The 17,501-nt window shown below is 39.2% G+C and overlaps 1 protein-coding gene across 1 annotated transcript in view; it reads right to left on the bottom strand.

Annotated features, from left to right (window-relative positions):
• Positions 1-6,895: 6,895 nt before the first annotated feature.
• DENND4C (DENN domain containing 4C) overlaps positions 6,896-17,501 on the bottom strand; it is a 44,748-nt gene continuing 34,142 nt past the window's right edge. The window contains exons 21-33 of the mRNA XM_053465898.1: positions 16,588-16,749; positions 15,700-15,852; positions 13,779-14,893; positions 13,127-13,289; positions 12,262-12,371; positions 11,752-11,927; positions 11,381-11,554; positions 10,746-10,932; positions 10,139-10,384; positions 9,903-10,020; positions 8,982-9,135; positions 8,770-8,834; positions 6,896-7,098 (exon numbers count right to left, since the gene is read on the bottom strand). Of these exons, the coding sequence (XP_053321873.1) occupies positions 6,962-7,098; positions 8,770-8,834; positions 8,982-9,135; positions 9,903-10,020; positions 10,139-10,384; positions 10,746-10,932; positions 11,381-11,554; positions 11,752-11,927; positions 12,262-12,371; positions 13,127-13,289; positions 13,779-14,893; positions 15,700-15,852; positions 16,588-16,749 (2,960 nt within the window). The 3' untranslated portion in view covers positions 6,896-6,961. The remainder of the gene's footprint in view (positions 7,099-8,769; positions 8,835-8,981; positions 9,136-9,902; positions 10,021-10,138; positions 10,385-10,745; positions 10,933-11,380; positions 11,555-11,751; positions 11,928-12,261; positions 12,372-13,126; positions 13,290-13,778; positions 14,894-15,699; positions 15,853-16,587; positions 16,750-17,501) is intronic.

The following is a 17,501-nucleotide window of genomic DNA, read 5'->3' as shown; positions in this document are numbered from 1 at the left end:
CTTCTGTCTCCTTTTTGTTTGTCCCCTGGCTGTGTCTATTGAAACCAGGAAGTGCTAGTTTGTAAACTTGTATATACGCTTTCTGAAGTAGCAGACAAATGGCATGTATGCCAGCTAAACACTTCAGGTAGCCAGCATACTGCTACTATCAATGATTTTTGGTTGGAGCTCAGCGAGACGAGGGCTGATTAATGCTCCCAAACGAGAGAGGATTGTTTCCGAATGATTGCCTGCGCAGATCTGCATGCAGTAAATTGCACTGGGGGGGATTTCTTTAAGTATCATTTAAGCAGGTAAAACCATTTTTGGTATGGTAACCTATAATACCAATATATGAAAGGCATTATGGAATGATGGATAAAATCACGCATGGGGCATTCAAAGCTATTAAGGCTACTTTGTGAAGGAGGAAATCGCCCCCTGAACATTGACAGGATCTGTGCCGCAAAGCAGATCGAAGGACATCGGAACAGCCCCGCTGCCTCAAGTTGCAGAAAGATGCTTCAAGACGTTTGTCCGGGAGATATTTTCAACACAGAGCATTGTCAGTTCTAGGAATTCAATATTTAAACACACAAGAAAATAGAAGTCACTCATGGAACAATAGAATACCAAATGGCTATATGAGTTAAATGAAATAGTTTGTAATACAAGATAATCACTGGTGATAAATGATGTGGGAATTGGAAGAAACAAACAGCCTGGAAGCGGGATTTATAAATCTAAATTGGCTGCTTAGTGTAGCTGGAGGTTTTTGTGGCAACAAAAGCTCCCAGAATGCAGATACGTTTTGCAGCGGAAACTTGACATTTCAGCACGAACCGTCTTTGTTGGTGAGATTAGTCAGGTGTTATGATATATACATTTTATTCCTTATATAATAGCCCAAGCTATCCTCTGCTGTTGAACCATTCAAGGGTGAGTATGTAAATCCTGGTCTAACCTTAAGCTTTCATTCACTGAGCTTGCAAAGGATGAGCAATTAGCAGTTTTAACACTAGAATAAAAAACAAAAGGCAAAATTAAAAACATGCATTCTATTCAGCCCTTTACATTTTTAGACATGTACATTTATATATACGTACAAATATACCATTTATATCTAGCTCTGTAATTTCTTCTCAAGAAATCTGTTTGTACAATAGAATGAATTCTCTGCACACTTCATATTTTTCAAAAGGGGCAGTATTAGCCCCTCTATTACCAGACATTAAATGTGTTTTCACGTGCACATTACTCACACTGGGTTTCTAACCTAGTGCTGGCTGGAGCTTACACTGAGCTCTTTAATCAGGAGGGGCTTTTGAACTCTCACCCAATTAGTTCAGCTCATGAGTTGAGAAGTCTTTCCTGATTGGCTGAGTCCATTTCTTTAACTCCAGGACTGAGGCTGCGGCGAACATAAAGTCCGACTGTGGGATTGTCCTGGGCAATCCAGGACCCTAGCAAGGGATTCTCTTATAGCCCCCCTATAATTGGTGGTCCAGTGGCTGCCAAGCTTTTATTTTAAGAAAACTCCCTGAGCGGGCCCTCCACGTCAGCCAGTCCCCATATTACTGTAATAGTTGTACACCCTTGATGGTAGCCCTGCATTGGACACTGGTGGGTGGGCATGAAAGTAGTTGCTGGGCTAGATAACAGCTTTCTGGTCCCAATAACTAAGGTTCAGTAGTAGGACGTATTGGCAGTTAGAAGGCTTTAATCATTTTTAAAGCACTAATTTGACTTTGGGGAGCTTGGGTGGTACATACCAAGTATCAGCGGCCTCTGCCCGAATGGCTGCTGCGTTGCATGGGTGCAAGGGTTTGGAAAATGCCATATAGATGGCACTACTGCCGCTTCCAATTCCTACATCTCTCCATCGTTTAGCTTTTTATGCTGCATCATCTCATATACTCGGACAAGATGTGCTTTTTGACATTTTTAAATAGTTTTTTTAAGGCACAACTTACCCCTAACCCTTGGCAGAGGGTGGCCTGCATGTACTCTGAGGTGTCCATGATGGCTTTTTCCTCCATCAGACTTCTGATCGGTGTTTCAACCTCCACATGTAATTTGTCACAAGTGTTCCAGAAAGACATGTATTTTCTGTATCCCAAAATTTGGTAGTTTTAGAATTCGTATGAATGCATGTCTAATAGGAGTTATACCACACCACCGTCATGCTCAGAATATAATGATAGGAGTTATGCTGTCTCACACTATTTAAGGGGAGATATGCTGCAGCATTATCAGCATCTGGCTTGCTATATAATGATGGGAGTAATGCATACAACCTTCACTTTATTGTCCCTAACATCCCATTAAGCTCATGCAAAACACTTGCTTAGGTCGAAGTTTTGAGGGAAATTGCTTTAATATTCATGTTTAATGCTGCAATGAAACACAAGTTTTGGGTTGTTTTTTTATTTTGAAGACTGCCTCTTTAAGTACTCTTCTCTTTGTAGGTGAAGCCATCTCTAGGACATTCAATATTACCAATACCATTTGTGATAGGAGTTGCCTTGGTGAGCGACCTTTGGTCTGTGCTCATTTTGCATCATTCACTTACACACAAATTAGAGTTTTATATTTAATATATTTTGGATTGTGTAAGTAGACCACTAATTTCTTACTTTTATTCTTGTGAGTGCCATTTTTGCCACCATTCGGAGCTATTTGCAGGCAATGCTTTTTAGGTCTGTTGCACACACTTAGTCCAGTTTAATCCTTTTACTTTTTTGCTTACAGTTTTATTCTGGAGCTCAAACCTGAAGCTAGCACAGATTTATAGCAATCATTCCAAATACCAAAGAACATAACATTTAACACTTTTCTTTTATACTTTTTTTATTTTCTTTACCCAAGAAACACATTACGGGGTCAGTTCTATATAGATCACATTTCTATACACGATTCTGATGACAAAACAGAAGTTTTGCAGTTCAAACATACAAAAACATTTACTCTACCTAAAAGCATACAAAAAGAAAGATACATTACGGTCTGAAGTGCAAAACAGATTGCATCCCACCTATTAAATACGAGTTTTATATACATGGCATTGCCAATTTAGGCGTACAGTTCCGCCCTGAAAGCTGTGTAAACCTCTAGACTATCTTGATATTCAGTCATTGCGTGTTTACAATATATACACGGATATCCACATGTATATATACACACGCGCACATCACGTCATTTATTCAAGGCCAACTGTGGTGGGTTGAATAAGCTGTATGAATAAAGCATCCCTTCTGAGTTCCACAAGAAAGTGGTAGCCTTAGAGAAACCAGAAAAAACGAGTCCAGAAAATGTGAAATGATTGTTTAAAGATCTTATGTAGATATTAATGCTGATCTCACACTGCTGCAGCATTATTAATTAGGCCAGTTGGACAATTAACATTGCAAAATGCAATCACACAATTCAAGAACTGCTTGTCAGGTACAAGGGTTAGGTTCCTGATCATCCTTAACCTACCCTATATAGCATTACACATAGCTAAAGACTGTCTTCTATAAAGACTTTAAGAAAGCAGCAGTATTTAGACCAATATCGTATAAAAGCAGTAATTTTTCCCTTAGTGTCAGGTGTAATCTGTAGATATGAGCTTCTCCGTTTACTGCAATCTGCTCTGATTGACTGCATACAAGCAGAAGCATCATATACGCTAAACACTTGGCAGGGGATCCCGCAGACCCACTAATAAATACCGGAGAACAGTAGAAATCTACTAAAGAGTTATAGGCACAATGTGAATAAAGAAGGTTAACCAAAACAGTAACAAGTTCCCTTTAATGTCAGCCATTTGGATACATACAGAAAATGCATAAAATTAATGGGCCGCAACAAGACCTACAAATCTTTTAATAGCCAGAAAACTTGTTAAAAAGACACTCCCCATCAATACAATGTATTGACACACACACATATAATGGACGGAAATGAATTATAAGAAACCCAGAAACAACTGTTTTGGATATAAGGTTAAAAAAAAAAAAAAAAAAAATTGATGAAGTGTTATGCAAAATGTGTAAGAACTCCAGGGTCATCATTTTTAAATAATTTTATATAAAAATACATTATATATAATCTTTCAGAACAGCAAATGAAGTAAAAGCCCAGCGAGCCAAGTACAGTTTGTGTCCAAAATAATAATAAAAAAAAGTTATGTGAATGGATATCTTTCAATGTTTGAACTCCTATTACCCACGCGAAGGCCACATGTGAATATCACATAGACCACCGTGGATGCACGCAGAAGCCATCCTGTTAGCTGCTGGTACATGTTCTGCCCAAAGTAAACCTTCACAATGTCTATCTTATCTCCTTCACTTCCTCACGACCTCTGTCCAACATCTCTGTGACAAAAGCACAGACTTTATGAATAAGCGGTCAGATTGTTCTTTCATCAGAATGAATACAATGTCAGTAGACCTCTTCTGTACAGTCTAGTGGGATTGTAAACAAAGACCCAAAGCTGGACAAAAAATGTGCCAGTTAAGTTCTCTGGCACACAACGAGCTAAAATCAAAGTAGCCGTGTCAGTAAAAACAGTTATTTAATAAGACTGGACAAGCAACGCCAAAGGCATGAGCTGAGGACAGCAATTGTGTATATGCAGCTTTGTGAAAGCAGATCCTAAATAGAAAATATATATTTTACAGGTGATTTCTTAAAACAAACAAAGAAAACTATAGAGTCAGAGTAAATGGTGCGTTGTCAGTGTAATAAAAGAATGGTAAGGCACAAATGGATGTTTAATTTGTCAGGAGGGCAAGATATGTATAAAGTCTATCAAAGGTCAAGTATCATTGGTTTTACAGTGGATAATGTTCGCAATCAATTATCCGGCGCTAAACAGCACGTTTCTATGCTAGATGTGCCACTTTTCACTAATTATTGGTGAAATGTAATTTGGAAGCATTAAGTCCTTCCAGGTGAGAAAAATACCACATCTGAAAGATCTTGTCCTGATGGAACCTCAACAATAAGCAACAACAAGTAAGGCTTAATTATAATTCTGCTGCTGTTAATGTGGAGCTTCATCCCTGTTATATTATAAAAAGGTCATGTGTAGCTGAAGAAAGCAGACATACCAGTGACTTTTGAGACGGGCTGCAATATATTACACATGCAGGAGGTACATGGCTTTAGGTAAATCCCTTGGCAGATATTCCCTTCATGTTGTACTCCTGGTTCCTTTCACCACACATAGATGGGTCAAACCCAGAATGTGAATTCAACAGGTTCCCTCAGGCACTTTAGGAACAAGTATATTAAGTAAATACAATATAAGGCACCCTGAGTCTTGCTAATAGCGAGTATCTAGTTCAGCCTGTGAGCTGTTCACGCATTATAAAGCTATGAGCGGATCTACACGTCATCTATCCTGACAGCCAAGGCCACTAGAGAACCAAGTCAAATAGGGATCAGATACTGTTTGAGATCTTGAAAAGGAGGTTGGATTATCTATTCAATTCTTAATTCATTTACCAAGTTTGCAAGTTGTTACGATTACATTTCAGCTGTGCACAGGACAATAGACTGTCTACATAGCTACAGTGACTTAGTCTAAATTGTTTTGGTTTTTAAAGACTACTACACATGCAGCTCCATAGAGCACATGCCACATAGTTGCAGTCGCCATAAGCAACAGAAAACTATACATAAAGCCAACATAAAATCAGGCGTAAAGAATGAATAATGTAGTGTACAATCACAGAATGTTTAAGGCACGCTCGAACCCTGTTATTGCCGATATCGGTCATATGTACAAATGCAATGCGATGCGCAACGAATGAGGGCTCTCGGGAGTACTTTCTGACTTATGTACCCAGTGATGATCTTTAGAAGGCACCATGATTATCAGTTACCTTCCACAAAATAAGGCACAACACAGATATGGAATATTAATGTGCAAATAACGCTGCAGGAGTTTTGAAGAGTAGCCCTGTCATCATGGCAAGCACTGGAATGGCCCAATCAGCGAGTACATTCTATTGCTTGCTATGGTGAGAAGTCTACTTTTTATACTTTGTATAGCAATCGCTTTTTTGTTTCGCACATGACCGTTAATATTTCAACTGTCAATTGTTTTAGCCAGGGGAACAAAATCACCTATAATCACATAATTATTTGAACGGCAGCGTTTCAATAGAAAATAGTAGTGCTAGTAAATATGTATGAATTCACATAACTATAAAGGTAGGTAATGGCACTGGTTGACTGACCATACCAGTAGCTCAATGCCAACAGAAGCCCCCAATTCTTCAGTAGCTTGGTCGGTGAACCAGAGTTAGGATGCAGATTAATGTGTGGATGTAAACCTACTACTTGTGATACATTGTAAGTTAGAATCATTTTTCCACGAAACAGATTGTCAGATAATGTCTGGGGTCTTATTGTTAAGAGAGTTTGCCATCTATTCACTATCTACAAGGCAGCAAAGCTGTTTCCAGCAGTTTGTCAAAGAACAAGTATATGTCACAGCAATAAACGTAAATACAAGGGTAACAAGAATGATTACAGGAGCTGTAGAGTGCGTCCAGCATCTATTTCATACCCACTTACTGGGTTATCTAGAAGAATGTTTTTTTATTATTATTATTATTTCTTTGCATTGATGTGAGCATCAAATGTAAAAAAAAGTAATAATAAAAAAGGCCACATTAGTAGACTTGCATTTACAAAATGGGGGATGTTTTTTGAGTAACAAAGTTTCCACTGTCGTATTAGGCCCTTTTCAGAAGATCCCAAATGCTTCCTTGCCCATATGTCACAAAAGTGAGAATTAGGATATGGTAAGCACGTCCAAATGGGTAGGGTGCATGTTCAGTCTTTAAGGTAACCTCCTCCTGCTCCTCATTTGTGTAATAACATGAAGCTAAAATAAGACCCGGCTTGTGGCCTTACAGTTGAAAGCGCTTTGGATCTTAGGGTTTCAAGGGAGCAAAGTTCAGTTCTAGGTATATACTTTCTCTCAAATCACAGGGGCCCCAAATTTACTCCTGCAGCTCTCCATGCTTTTGTTTGGGGGTATATCAATTTTCTTCATTTTGTGAAACAGCTCAATTGGAAGTTTTTCATATGCAAGTCTGTATTCACTGTCAAAGGCCTCTGCAATATGAAGACAATAAATGCATTAGTATTAGAACTCTGTGCACACAATATTAAACAAATCAAAACTTCATGCTACAGAAGCATTGGTGCATAAGTCCAATATCTTTACACATGTTGCCGGGTTTGCTTGTGACGTATTTCTTTAAATCTAAAAACATTTTACTGGATTTACACAGCACTTTCCCTCTATTTGCTATGAAAAAAATTAGTATATAGTAAAAGCTGCTTTAATAGAGAACTATTAAATTATAATTGTCATTCAATTTTAATTGGTAGCCATGCCCTTTTGTCTTAATTCTTGTTGAAACAAGAATTTACTGAATAGTATTTTATTAATATCCATGAACGCTGCTAGGCACCTAGATTGTAGGTGCCTACTAACATCTGAACAGCATACAGTGTCCTCCTTCCCTGTTTCATATATTTATTATACACATTTAAGCGTTTCAGATCATCCATTTCAGTTAATCAAAACCTATATCACCCATGTCAAAAAGTAATTGCCCCCTAAGCCTAATAACTGGTTATGGCACCCTTGGCAGCAATAACTGTAACCACATTTTACATCGCTGTGGTGAAATTTTGTCAGAGTTGTTTTAATTCAGCCATATTAGAGGGTTATAAAGAATGAACTGCCCTTTGAAGGTGATGACACAGCATCTCAATCAGATTCAAGTCAGGATTTTAAGTCAGATGTGGACTTGCTTGCGTGAGCTTTAGGTCATGTACTGAAGGCCGGGCAATCACCTTCACAATTTTCTGGTAGAGGGCAGAATTCATGGTTCCATCAATTATGGCAAGTCTCCCAGGTCCTGAAGCAGCAAACCAGCTCCAGATCATCACACTACCACCACCGTGTTTGACTGTTGGTATGACGTTCTTATTGTGGAATGCCGTGTTAGGTTTATGCCAGATGTAATGGGACCTAGGTCTTCCAAAAAAGTATTTTTTTTTTGCTTTGCAACTCTCCCATGCCTGTCATTTTTGCACAGTCTCTTTCTTATTGTGGAATCGTGAACTCTGACCATAACTGAGGCAAGTGAGGCCTGCAGTTCTTTCCATGTTAGTCTGGGTTCCTCGTGACCTCCTGGATGAGTCGTAGATGTGTGTTTGGAGGAATTTTGATCGGCCACCCTTGGAAAGTTTTGGAGTAACGGAGTTTTGCTGGAGTTCCAGAGCCTTAAACGTCGGTTTTTTTAAACCCTTGCAGACTTAAGGATGTCAATGACTGTTTCTCATCTGTTCTTGAATTTCTTTAGATCGAGGCAGCTTTTTGAGACCGGTTCTATTTAATTGATATTTAGATTCAACAGGACTTGTAGTGGGCATGCCTGGGTGTGTCTAGTGAATTCTAACCCAATTTTCAATTACATTTGGTTAGTAAGTTGATTTCGTAACAGAGGTGGCATTTACTTTTCCGCATAGGGCCAGGTAGGGTTGGATAGCTTCTTTACTGCAGTTTGTGTTTACTCTGGTTAACTTTGTCTATTAAAATTAGTTTGATGATCTGAAACACTTAACAAATGTGTGACAAATATGCAAAAAAAAAAAAGCTCGGCAAGGGGCCAATACCTTTTCACAGCACTGTAGCATTTCATGTGCATGGGGAACTTATAATTTATTGTGGACAGCTATATAAACAAAATAAAAATCTAAACTTCAGCTTACCAATGTCAATATATTCTCTTCCAAGAGCAACCAAAGAAAGGTATAATATTTCTCTGTACAAGCTTCTGTGGGATACAAAAAGTCATCTATTAACCATTAGGACTAAAATGTTTGTAATTATGCTACAAAAGGCATTCATATGATAATATATTAAGTGCTGATTAAAGGGAAAAAGAAGAAAATGAGCTCCAGGGTGCGTTTCCAAGCCTTACCTTTGCCGTTTGGCTGCTGTATTATATTTCAGCAGGAGAAGGCTGATTGGTCTCAGGACATCATTGTGCTGGATGCTGAGAGTGATGCTCTCCAGTAATTCATTGGTGGCTTGGAGGTCAGGCTGCAGAGAAGAGGTTGTCTTCTTGGCTGCTTCTTTAAAATAAACACAAATATTTATATGAATATAACATGACCCCTTAGTTTTGTTTTGTACTCTTCATGACAATGGCTGTTTTAACAGTTCTGCAGTGTTCATGCTGTAATTTACTTTTTTAGTGAACCCACACAAGTTATATATTGGTTATTTTTCTGGGCAAGCAGGGCTTTCTTTAGATACCGTTATTTTGATTGTATCATATAATTTACTATATATAAAAAAAAATAACATAACATATGGGGGACAAAAAGGGGACTTTTTCTGACTTTTACTTTGAAAATCTTTACACTCATCGACAAAAGCAGATACTAAAACCTGTTAAATAGATTATATTTGTACTGAGTTTAGAAATATTCCATGTTAGGTTTTTTCATTGCAAGCTATAGGCAGTAGCAAGTGCAAGTAGCATATTGCTATTACAAAACCATTCTTTTCATACAACACCCATGTCCTACTTGGGACATCTTTGAAGCTGATCAGTTCAATTTACCCCTATCAAACTTTTTCTGTTTGAAAACTAGACACCTCAGTGTATTTCCAATGCTAGTATTTTAACTCTTTCCGTGCACTAATTCTACCACCAGCCTTTGTGGAAGTAATTTCTTTCTACACCCGTTTAAAATCGTGATGCATCTGTACACTAAAAAGGGTAACATTTGAAAACCCCTAAAGAAAATCTTAGTGTCTAAATATCGCTTGTGTCATAAATATACAACTATATCGACTATATAAACAACTTAAAAACCAAAATATACTTGCTTACCTAGATTTCTCCACTTGATATAAAGCGCCTCTCCTGGGTCTTGATGTAGGTGGACATTATCCCATAGCAGCTGGACATAGACAAGCTTGCTGTCCTGGGACAGGGATGACTGGGGGAGCTGCAGATAACAGAGAATATTATCCAAAACTGGAAAGAAACCTCTCTGGTTGGTGAGACATAAATGTCACCATTTAACCTACATAGGCTGTAACATGATCAGGAATTAAAATCCTCACCTGCACTCCGCCATTGCAGTGTTCTGAAGAGAGGATGAGACCAGGCAAATTGCTGGGTAGGTCCAGGCGCCTGAAGTACCACACTAAATTCCAGTAGATAATTGGATGTTGGTTGATAAAGGTGGATGTATGGATAACCTGGTCTCCATCGTTTTCCAGCAAAGACTCCAACTCTTTACGCAACACAAGTGGGCTAAGGTAGGGCACTGAGACAGGAGGGGGGTTTTGCCTCTTTTCCAATGGATCCTAGACAACAGAGATTGGTCAAGCACTATGCACTCTTCATACACAAAAATATGAGCTTGGACTTAACATATTAATCACCACATTAATTCTATGTATCACAATGCATACTACAGATCAATTACTATGACAATGGGGAAATCCAGATTACAAAAATAGGAAGAAACAAGACAGGTGACAAAGATTTTAATAGAGGTTATTTGCCATGAGCGGGAATATATCTTCCGTTTATAACTGAAGTCTTACAACTTTCTTCTTTCTAGCCAATGTCAATTATATGTCACTCAATTAAGTGATCAATTATCCTTTCCTGAGGATAAAGGCCTCTGAAGATGACCAGTTGATAGAGTCTACAAGCACTTACAACTTCCTGCAGGCTATTTGGAAGGCTTATAGTGGACACTCCATGAGACGGCCTCTGTGACAGGTCGATATTCTGCAGAGGTCCTCCCACACTGTGACTTCTTGTCAATGAAGCAACTTTCTTTGGTGTAGTGCCGGTTTCAGAATGTGTTGCATTTGCCTGTAAAGCCTCCGTAACCTGAACGGTACTGGAACCGAAAAACAAGCAGTGCATCACAAAAGATATGCTTGTCACAAGAACTGTATAGCTTGTCATCTCAATACACATCTTTGCTTTAAGCAGCTAATCAGTGGCAATAAACGCTGGACCACGAAGGACGCGGGTAGCTGCAGAGCCAGTGACGCTGCACAAGTTAAGTGTTTGAAAACCCAGCATTGTGTCGTTATCTGCGTATGTATATGGCCTATTGCCAACATACAACTACTGTTACTATTCTCTCTTACATATACACACACACACATTTACATACACAGTACATGTATCATCTGAACACCACTAAATTATAGTAATTTTACTTGCTTTAAACCAAGTGCATAAATATTATACTATAGGGAAAATACCAATTTAGAAATGTAGACATGTAGGTAAGGGGAAGCGTGAGGAGAGGGAGCATGATTAGTGGACCTCTCACATACCCCTGTTCAGAGGCTGTGCTTCCTGCCACTGTAGCCTGAAGTGGGTCAGGGGGATTTACGCTCATTAGGTCACCGTCCGCAGGGCTTGATGCAATTTTATGCTCTGCATTCTCCGCTGACTGGACATTGGTACTTTGAAGGCTGTCTCCAGAATTACTTGGCTTGAGAAAGAAACTATAAAAGGTAAAAAGGATCAAATTTTAGACTGCCTCACATAACAAGAAGGTTGTAACAAACCAGAGAACAATGCACAAAAACAATGCTAAAACCTTTTCGTTTTTTTTTTTGACTCCATAGCCCTAATTAATATTCCATTTAAATAAATAAATACAAAATACAACCTACATTGATTTCAGTAACAGTTCACAAACCTTGCAGAGCCACGGAAATCTTTAAATTCAATGTACAGAAATGGCAAGAAGGTGGCTTTACAGAAAGGACAAGTGGTGTTGAGGTTAGAATCATCAGCAGTCCATCCTGCCATGATTTCTTCATCATAAACGAGTGCATCACAAGCTCGGCATTGAGAGCAGCTGGATATGAGGACCTAGGGAAAAGAAAAATGCGAAAATAGGACAGTTACAGAGTAGCAAGAAAAAATTATAAGAGCTTTACTAGAGTCGTGCCATCTCTGTTCTTTAAATCTATACTTAAATGTTCAGTCACGCATACACTAGCTTAACCAACAGGTTTGCAACATTATCCAACAGCACAGGAGAGCGAGAAGTGGCAGTGACAAAGCAGAGATCTCTGCCAAAGGGGCACATACATCTAATGCCAAAGCCCCTGTTCCTAAAGGTAAGCAAGAGCAAGGGATGCATATAAAAATGTTGTAAGCCGGCAGCAGACTCAGAGAGAGCTGAATCAATGTCCATATTTACCTCCATAGCACAATTCTGAAAGATACTGGAGAGGCTGGTGTTCTGAGAAGATGCCTGCTCCGATTTCTCACGTTCCAAGCCCCGTGTGCTTTTCCCAGGAACAGCTTCATCTTAAGGAGACACAAAAGAGTTTTGCGTACCTCATATAGCAACAAAATGTCTCAAGAAGGCAAGAATATTCTCATAATGTTTGGGTTGGGGGTTCTTTCAGATAATTTATTTGGATCCATTTCTTATCTAATGCTAGCCTCATTCATAAGCCTGCAAAACTATGATCCTTTCCATAAAGCAAGGAATAAAATATTTTTCAGATTTAACACGTGTTTTCTGTAGGACTCCAATCTAAAGATAGAACAAAGGGTCTTGACAGCAGGCCCAACATCAGAACTCTCAGGATGCAGGACAGACTTAAAGCCTGGGCCCCTTTGCCCTCCCATCAACCCGCCCCATGCCCATCCCATTTTCCCAGCTAGGTTTAGTGGTATTTTCTCCCCCTCGTAACGAACATGCATCCATAACATACGTGGACACTATACATACGCACAAACACACACACGGCCCTGACAGTCTAACAGGTCCAAGTGTTCACAGTTAGAAAGAGTATTGAATCTTAGGACCTTTCATATCCGGTCTACCGGAATGCTAGGAAAGAATATAAGAATAAGATCCCTGAGAAACAATTTGGCTGGTCGCTGTTGCAGGAGTAATCTTAATACAGAAAGCTGGACTGTCAATCCATACTTAAGTCATTTTCAGACATTCTTGGAATAGGAGCAGTATATCAGTTGGCTAGCTATGCAGAAACTCCTAATGAAAAACCATTACACTAGCAAAAAACAAAGGGTTTCACAGATGAGCTACTTACTATTTAAATAACTATGCACACTGGCGTCACCACTGCTGCTGCTAAGGCTGGTGTCACTTTGTGTAAGATCACTAGCAGGTCCTTGAAGGCTCATCTTCGAATTCACACTTTCACCGTGTTCTTCAACATTTGAGGAAAATTCAGACCGACCTCCAACTTCATCCTACAACGCAAGCACCAAAGAGAACAAAAGACACACAAACTAATTTAGCTAATACTTTGTATAAAAGCTTTATGGAGGTCAGTAAAAACTGTTAAGTACAACACATAGCAAGTAAAGCTTTGTAAAACGTAAAAGATATTTTAGCTAGGGCTGTGAACGTTTCACATCGATTGTAACAATCGATGTGAAACGTTCGCAGCCCTAGCTAAAATATCTGGCAAAAGTTCTGGCAGTTTTTGCAATATAAGTCTCTGGTGACTTTTCACACTCAACTTATATAATGTTTGAACAGAAACTATGTAATAATAAAAAAAATGTATATAGGCAGTGAATGAGCTGACCGCAAGGACTGAATATATTAATTTTAAAATTTCAGTGGATAATTTACTTTTTTCTTAGAATAATGTAGCAAGTATTCATATTTACACGTTCCAGTATGTGGAATATGATTAACATAAAGGGGATTTAGCTTGACCACCTAATACTTGCCTCTTCATCAGAATAACTGTAGGCCGATGAAACTGCCCCCCACATCTTACTGGCAACATTGGCTGCCTGCTTCATGCCAGACTTCAGGACATCCATTTTTGGCCCAGTCAGGAGACTGTCCAGCTTAAGACCAGGAAAAGAGTTTACTACAGAACCCAAAGAGCCGTGCTGTGACGATCGGACAAGGGCAGTCAGTGACAGCGACCGCTCCTTCTGGTTGCGTAAGTGGTGCTTCGGACTGGAAGTAAAAGTCTTAGACCTTGAGACAGCGTTTTTCTGGTTCTCACTCTGCAGGTCATCTGGAGGAAGGGTGTCTGCCGGGAGGCTGGAACGTCTCTCTGGACCACCAGTGGTCTGCTTATCAGTTACCCTGACTAACTCTGCGCTTCCAAGTTCCATGCTGGAGGATTTGCTGCCCAGTGGGCTTTTTAAGTTCATATAACTTTCAATCTCATCCGCTAGGTTGCGAGCCACAACAGGTGAAATGATCTTTTCCTCTGGAGGCGGTGGACTGCTCTCTACAATCTGTGAAGCCAGAAGGGACAGTGGATCAAGGCCCGTTTCAACTCCCTCCCTCTCTGCAGTTTTGATGAGACCATGGAAGCTGTTCCTCTTGCTCGGTTCCTCCAGATGAGGAGACTTAACAGGCAATCTTTTCTCCACCGTGCCTTGTACAGTCTCTTGCGTACCTACAATGCTTTCTTCTTTAACAGTGTCTAGCTGATCCGGGAACTCCTGTTTTTTGTTCCCTGATGCAGGTTCCAGGGCTGGCTTAGCTGCAGCTTCATTTACATCAAGTTTCCTCTCAACAACCTGGCTATCAACAACATCAAAGCTAAATTCTTTCTTTCCTTGGGGAGGTGGTGGTGTTTTTGAGAGTGCTGCAGTGAGGATCTTGGCATCAGCTCCCATTTTCATGGCCATCTCATTGGTAGCCAAGTCAAGGCTGCCTTTCTTAAGGAGCATACCAGCACGGCTCTCTGAACTGAAGCTGCAGCTTCGCTCAGAAAAGACCTTCTGTCTCTTCTGAGTTCTCTCTCCAGACTTTTTACTTTGAACTTCATTAGAAAAGACTACATCCTCAACATCAATAATGAGCGGTAATGGCCCACTTCCTGTAAACAAAGACATTTAGCATATTTACCTCATCCAATACAAAAAAACATGCATGGTTTGTCACAGTACAAAATGCATAGATATCAATAAAATTCATAAAACAAGAATTTGTCACCTTTGATATAGACTAAGATTTACAAGAGCAATACCATCTTCTTGTTCTGGGTCCAGTATTTTTCTTGTTAATTTTGTATACTATTAATTTTAATGTTATTGTTAAGTCTCTCACATTGTAACCGTGCTATTAAATCTGCTCGCGTTCTATAAATAAAAAAAAACTAAGAAGGCTGACAGGCCTTGACAACAAACGGTCTTCATACAAGTAGGATGGCACAACAAGGCCCCACCTGTTCTATATGAGAAAAAGCCTAATGTGAAGTACATACAAAAAAAGATAAGGCATTTCAGAGCATTGCAGTTTCATTAAAGGCTAACACAACCTTGTTCATAAAACAACAAGCCGTGGCTAGAACAGACATCACAAAATTAAAACCAAATCTGTTAACATACATCATATAAGACAAGCACATTGTGTCCCGCCATAATTCAAGGGTGGCCTCTTTAGCTATATGCTATATAAATAAAAAAAAATAAGTAGATTAAAAATACACCACTATTATAATTATGAAAAGCTTGCTCATTCTAAATACATTTCTTTTTAACGTGATTTCCAAAAGGCCATGTTGGAAAGTTTCACCCTTGTGATGGCTACCCTAGCTGAAGGTACCTTAGATGATGAGTCCCTAAGGGAGGGGGATTTGGAGGGAAAAAAACAAACAATCTAGTAACCTTGCAAATAACTCACCACTGCTGTTCTTCCTCCCACTGTTGTCAAAGATGCCAGAGGGAACTTTAACAATGCTGCTGCCGCATGGAGAGTATTCTGGTGGGTTGGATGTTTCAGAGAGAGACAACAATCTTTCTTCATGGTTCTCTATGTTGGTTACTGCGACCCCCACTACAAAATGAACATATAAAATCAATAGCATGGCAACAATAGAATATGCTCTCTTAAACATTCCTGTTTACAAATGTCAAAGTATTGCCCTTTTTATTGTTCTCATTCATTTAAATAGCATATTTAAATGAAATGTCTGGTGTCACATAATGGACATTTATTTCTGGACTTTTCCTTTTTCTTTATTTTTTTTTAATGGGAATCAATGCAAACTGAAGTCATTTTCAGATAATGAAACTATGTTGGCATTGTTTAAACAAACAGACTTTACAGGCACAATGTGATGCAAGTAATAGCCTTCCAGAACACCTAGGATGGACATATACGTCACAAGGTATCCAAGAGTGCTTGACCAGCACCTAACAGACATAGAAACAGATAATGTGACCCCACATAAGAACCATTTTTCATATCTAGTCACCTTAATAAGACCTAGAAACAGATAACGTGACCCCAGATAAGAACCATTTTTCCTATCTAGTCACTTGTTTAAGTCCCCTCACTGTATCCACTAATTCGACAACCTTCTGGCGGGCAGAACCGTCTTTGAGAGACATAATAGAGCTACAGCATGCATTTAAAACATACAAAGAAATTAAACTCTAATTATATTTCAGTAATGTACAAACTAGACACATCTTCAGGCCTTTTGTTACCCAACACATGTACCTTTTCCATAAATTGTGGGCGCTGAAGAAATAGCATTACCAGCTTCTGCAGAAAATGATAACTTACCTATCGCGTTAGCTGACGAGGAGGCAATTTCATGACTCGAAGGTGAATGATTTGACTTTGGCATATATTCTGTTTTAATACCGGGTTGTTCAACTTGCTGATGGTGAGTGAGATCTCCCTGTGGGTCTTTCTTGGAGGGGGAACCCTGAGCAGACTGGAGCACTGCAGAGAACCGTGACAACAAAAATCATCCTCCATTGCTTGTTTCAATATCCACATTGGCTAGCTATTGACCTCTGCTGTGTCTCTAAAAAGCAGCAGTAACAAGGCAATTTTAACCACCTACTAGAAGGTATGAATATAAAAAAGCACAATTACTTTGGTCCATCACTGTTTAGAACAGAAAATCCATGTCGTAACGTCCCCTTGCAGCCCAGAGATTCTGAACCAGTTTTCCGTCAGGTAATAAATTGTACCAGATTTTTCTGTGTTGCCACTATGTAAATTTTCCTTTAGTACGTGCCTCATCTTAGAGCTGGTCAACTATTAAAATTAAACACTTAAGCACCCTATGGATATACACATGCTGGAGACGCTGGCCTTCCTATTCCCCGCTAGTATCACGGGCGGGTGCATGTGCAGCAACTTTGTACATGGTTTTACACTTAGTTTCAATTAATTTCTTGACACCTTTTCTTGCGTCCTACTTACAGTTTGTGCAGGGAAGATAATTTTGCCAGCAGTAGGGTTTACAAATAATTGCCTACCTGTTCTCCCAAAAGCTTGTTTTATTCTGCCATCCATTTGCTTGTGTTTCTCCACCAGCTGTTCTTAATATATTACCTATTCCTACACTTCAAAAAGGTACTTTTTTGACATGCTCCTCTAAATTTACACGTTTCCCATTCCAGATCATCACCTCCATTATTACTCAAAAAGTTAAATGCCATTTCAGATTTGGTCCCAAAATTTTC

The sequence above is a fragment of the Spea bombifrons genome, chromosome 1, assembly GCF_027358695.1.
Source record: "Spea bombifrons isolate aSpeBom1 chromosome 1, aSpeBom1.2.pri, whole genome shotgun sequence".
NCBI lineage: Eukaryota > Metazoa > Chordata > Amphibia > Anura > Pelobatidae > Spea > Spea bombifrons.
Note: the sequence above shows the minus strand (reverse complement) of the source record. Positions and strands in the feature narration are given on the sequence as shown.